At 45.1% G+C, this 4070-nt stretch overlaps 1 protein-coding gene across 1 annotated transcript; it reads right to left on the reverse strand.

Annotated features, from left to right (window-relative positions):
• Window positions 1-208: 208 nt before the first annotated feature.
• Window positions 209-2696, reverse strand: LOC123724102 (homeobox protein Nkx-2.5-like). Its single transcript, XM_082966570.1, has 2 exons — window positions 2019-2696; window positions 209-981 (listed from the first exon to the last, which is right to left on the reverse strand). The coding sequence occupies exons 1-2, from the start codon at window positions 2488-2490 to the stop codon at window positions 347-349; spliced, it is 1107 nt and encodes a 368-aa protein (XP_082822696.1). The 5' UTR covers window positions 2491-2696; the 3' UTR covers window positions 209-346.
• Window positions 2697-4070: the final 1374 nt, after the last annotated feature.

Raw genomic sequence — 4070 nt, forward strand, 5'->3', positions numbered from 1 at the left:
CTGGATAGTTGGTCATTCAAATAAAATTCGACCATTGTTGGTAATAAATCCATTTCAACCGTTACGCACAGCTTCTTTCTGATGACCGTCAACGAGAGTGGAGTAAACATGTTGAATTTGCACCTTTTCAGTCTTAATCCAACGACAACCACCCCACCAGGCAGACAGGAAGGCCTATAACTACATAAAAACAACACTGTTTCCGAAATACTGCTGAGAAATAACTCCCTTTATTTTAAAAAGGGGAAGAACCCTTTAAAAAACAGCATGAGAGGATTCGATTAATGTCACAGGTGTGGGTGTAAAACAATGCTCTGGTTTTATCCAGGGTATAACCGGAGTGGGGCTACCAGGCCCGGATCCCTTGCAGTGAACCCTGACATGTCGTGACCGCTGTCCCTTGGTGCGTTTGGGGCTGGGGAGAGGCGCTAAGCCCCCCAATGTTCCCCAAGTTCATGGCCATGAAGGGGTTAGCCGTGGTGGTTGGGGGGAGAGTGGGGATACTGGTGTAAGTACAGCTGTAGTTGCTGTTGTATGCCGGGTTGTTGTACGTGTAGGCCGGGTATCCGTTGTAACTATAGGGGTTCGACCCGTACGGAGCATTGTAGTTCTGAGTCCCGCCCAGACAGGGCTTCCCATCCCGGACCAGGACTGGCACCGCGACTCGTCTTGGCGGGGGAGGGTGGTGGTGTCCTGCCAGCTCCAGGGACTTGTCCTGCCGCTGCCGCTTACACTTGTACCGTCGGTTCTGGAACCAGATTTTGACCTGCGTGGAGGTGAGTTTGAGAGTGCTCGCCAGGTGTTCTCGTTCAGGAGCGGACAGGTAGCGCTGCTGCTTGAAGCGCCGCTCTAACTCGAACACCTGGGCTTGGGAGAAGAGGACCCGGGGTTTCCGTCTGGTTCTCTGCTTGGCCGGCCGATCCGAGTCCCCCTGGCCGCTGTCCTCTCCCTCCAGCGGCTTGGACACCACGCCACAGCTCTCTGGGGTATCAAGAGATGAGCATAAACATTTTGTAGGCTACTCTGAAAATAGGAATATAGTTTTATTAAAGTAGCCTATAAAAATACAAAATATTTTGGGAAATATATTTCATAATGTATCTTATTTGAATGTGTATAGCTAACTCATTTCGTTTTACTGACGTTAATGTATCATTATTTTGTCAGTCAGTATAGTCCTACCTTATGAAAACCGTGACAGTAAAACGTCTAATCCAAACTATTCAAAACGTGTATAGTTCACGATAAATGAGTTTAGATAAATGAAGTAAAAGAAACAAAAGCGCTATATAGTGAGAAATACTCTAAAGGTATGACCATAAATCAAAACCAAAGACAACAATTTTTCCACAATGTTTACTTTCACTTGGTTGCAGGCTAGGCCTACTCTGTGTCGTTTATTTCTAAGATGAATTTACATTCATGCTATTCTATTGGTTATAACATTCATGCTATTCTATTGGTTATGAAGTAGTTATAGTCCAATAACTTTTGTTTGTCATAATTTCAACTAGTTTATCAGTCTATGCAGCCCTTAGAATAAAGACAATAGCATAATGAAAACATATTTCTACCCGTTGAGATATTTATTCTCCTGCCTACCTAAATTAATGTTTTATTTGTAAAACGTTTAAAAAATCTGATATTTAAAGACGAGATCATTGAATTACTTATCAATCTCCAGACCCCATTTGGGATTAAAATGTATTTTTGTCGAATTATAACAGGCCTCGTTTGTGTCTTTTGAAATTATAACACACTATCAAAACTCCTGCGCCTAACATTTAGCCTAAAATCAAGACACTTTTTAAGACACATTTTCACCTTCCGCAATAATTTATTCCGGATTCCTTACATTTTCTGGTTTTATATATACTGTCGATGCAAATGATCATGAGTGTGTATATTGAGAGGCTATATTAGGTATTTTATTCAAAGCGATGCTTTGTGTCCCTTTGTTCATACATCATTTCAGCAGAACAAAAATCTCATAATAATCATCTTATTATTCAACTCACTGTTTTCCTGATCCTCCAGGTCTACCTCCAGCTTCGGGTCGGTCAGGTGGCCCAGCCCGGGATGGACGAACATCTCCGGGGACAGACTGGCCTCTCCATGCCCGTCCTGGGGCGCCAGAGAACTCAGGTAAGCCATGTTGTCTTCCCCGTCCGAGAACGGAGGGCTGTCGACCGCTGAAGCAAGCATACAGGACGGTGGCGCCTGGAAGTGCTGGGACTGGGTCTGCTGTTGCTGGGTCGAGTCCGGGTGTGCTAAGTGTTGTTGGGTGTGGGACAGGTGTTGGATCTGTTGCGGGTCCAGATGTCGAGATTGGTGCTGTTGAGATCGCTGCCTCTGCTGCTGCTGCTCTAGCTGTTCGAGTTTCAGAATATCCTTGACTGAGAACGGCGTGGAAGTGAGCTGGCTCGGGAGCATCATGCCATCGAAGTCCTGCTCGCGCGCATCAAGGAAATGGAACCCGCTGAGTAACATATGATACTATATACCCCGTTTTAAATAATACTTGATTAAGAGGCTCGGTAATCGGAGGTGCGCGCGCTAAACGGCTGGATACCCCAACTCATCCCCTGATGAAAAGAAACAAAGGTTTGGTTAAAGGTTTAGTCCTATAAGTGTGGCCTGGTTCTCCATAGGCTATAGACAAACCAGCCGTGCGGTGCGATCTTTTGACAATTGAGTTCCTGTGTGTTTTTGTAACTGGAGATGGGAGCAGGGCTGGGCGAAGCCCCTTGTCTCTTCACGTGATGTCACTGGGTCTGGGTCTGGGGCGGGATGTACGAAACAGAAAGAAAGGGAAGGTGGTGAGAGGAACCAGTGCGCGAGCGAGCTAAGTATTTGGACGCGTTGGGAGGGGAGGAGAGCGGAGGTATTGAAGAGGGTGACCCCCCCCCCCCCCCCCCCCCCCTCCATATACAATACCCTCCCTACATTTTCTACGATATAGGCATATTGGTTGCCTATTAATTTACTTATTTATCAGTGTTATTCTTATTAATGTGTTTTGGATGATTTATTTACATAACTTGGTCCGGAATCACATTTGAGAACGATGGGGAGACAAAAAACTCTCACCAAACGCACGTGCATGTTCCCTCTTTCCAGGAACGCATGAAATAGCCTACACCCTGACCAAAAAAGATACATATATTTCAAAATAGGCCATCAACTGGAATTCAAATATGACTTTTACGCATGGCGAAAACGAGGAAATTAGACAGAGCTGATCGTGCGCTGTGACAATGAAATACTGAAAATAAAGTCATTGTCCCTGTTTGTGAACTTCATCTATACGGTTCCAAATGTTCCTGTACATATAGTTTTGAAGTGCGTCAATGACAAGTTATGGATGTGCGTTCCGTGCGCAATCCCCCCCATACGTCATGGGGACGTGAGTGACAAATCTGGGCAGGCTGTAGAGCAAAAGCACTAGGAGAAAACGCCGAGCTATATGCCTGTCACTGCGTGAAGGTCAAGTGTCCGGCCTCTGCTAGACCAACATACCGTATAGCCATGCCGGTTTCCCGGACACAGAGATATTGGACTCAAACACTTTCTATAGAGAATCTCCATTGAAGGGCTTAATCTTTGTGCGGGGAACCGGCCCACAGAGGATGCCTGTACGGTTTTATAGGTCTATCTAGCTTGTACTGTTTGTTGAAATGAAATGTGGTTCTACGCTGAGTGGACAAAACATTAGGAATACAAGCTCTTTCCATGACAGACTGACCAGTCGAATGCTATGATCCCTTATTGATGTCACCTCTTAAATCAGAGTAGATATTTACGTTTTAGTCATTTAGCTCATATCCAGAGTAACTTACAGTGTTGAGTGCATACATTTTTGTTTATGTTTTCCTACTGGTCCCCGTGGGAATCGAACACACTACCTTGACGTTGTAAACGCTTTGCTCTACCAACTGAGCACCACGGGACCAGACTGATGAAAGGGGAGAAGACCCGTTAAAGAAGAATGTTTAATGTTTGAGACAATTGAAACATGGATTGCGTGTGTGTGTGCCATTCAGTGGGCAAGACAAAACATTTAAGTATCT

The sequence above is a fragment of the Salmo salar genome, chromosome 02 (genome assembly GCF_965601325.2).
Source record: "Salmo salar chromosome 02, fSalSal1, whole genome shotgun sequence".
Classification (NCBI taxonomy): domain Eukaryota; kingdom Metazoa; phylum Chordata; class Actinopteri; order Salmoniformes; family Salmonidae; genus Salmo; species Salmo salar.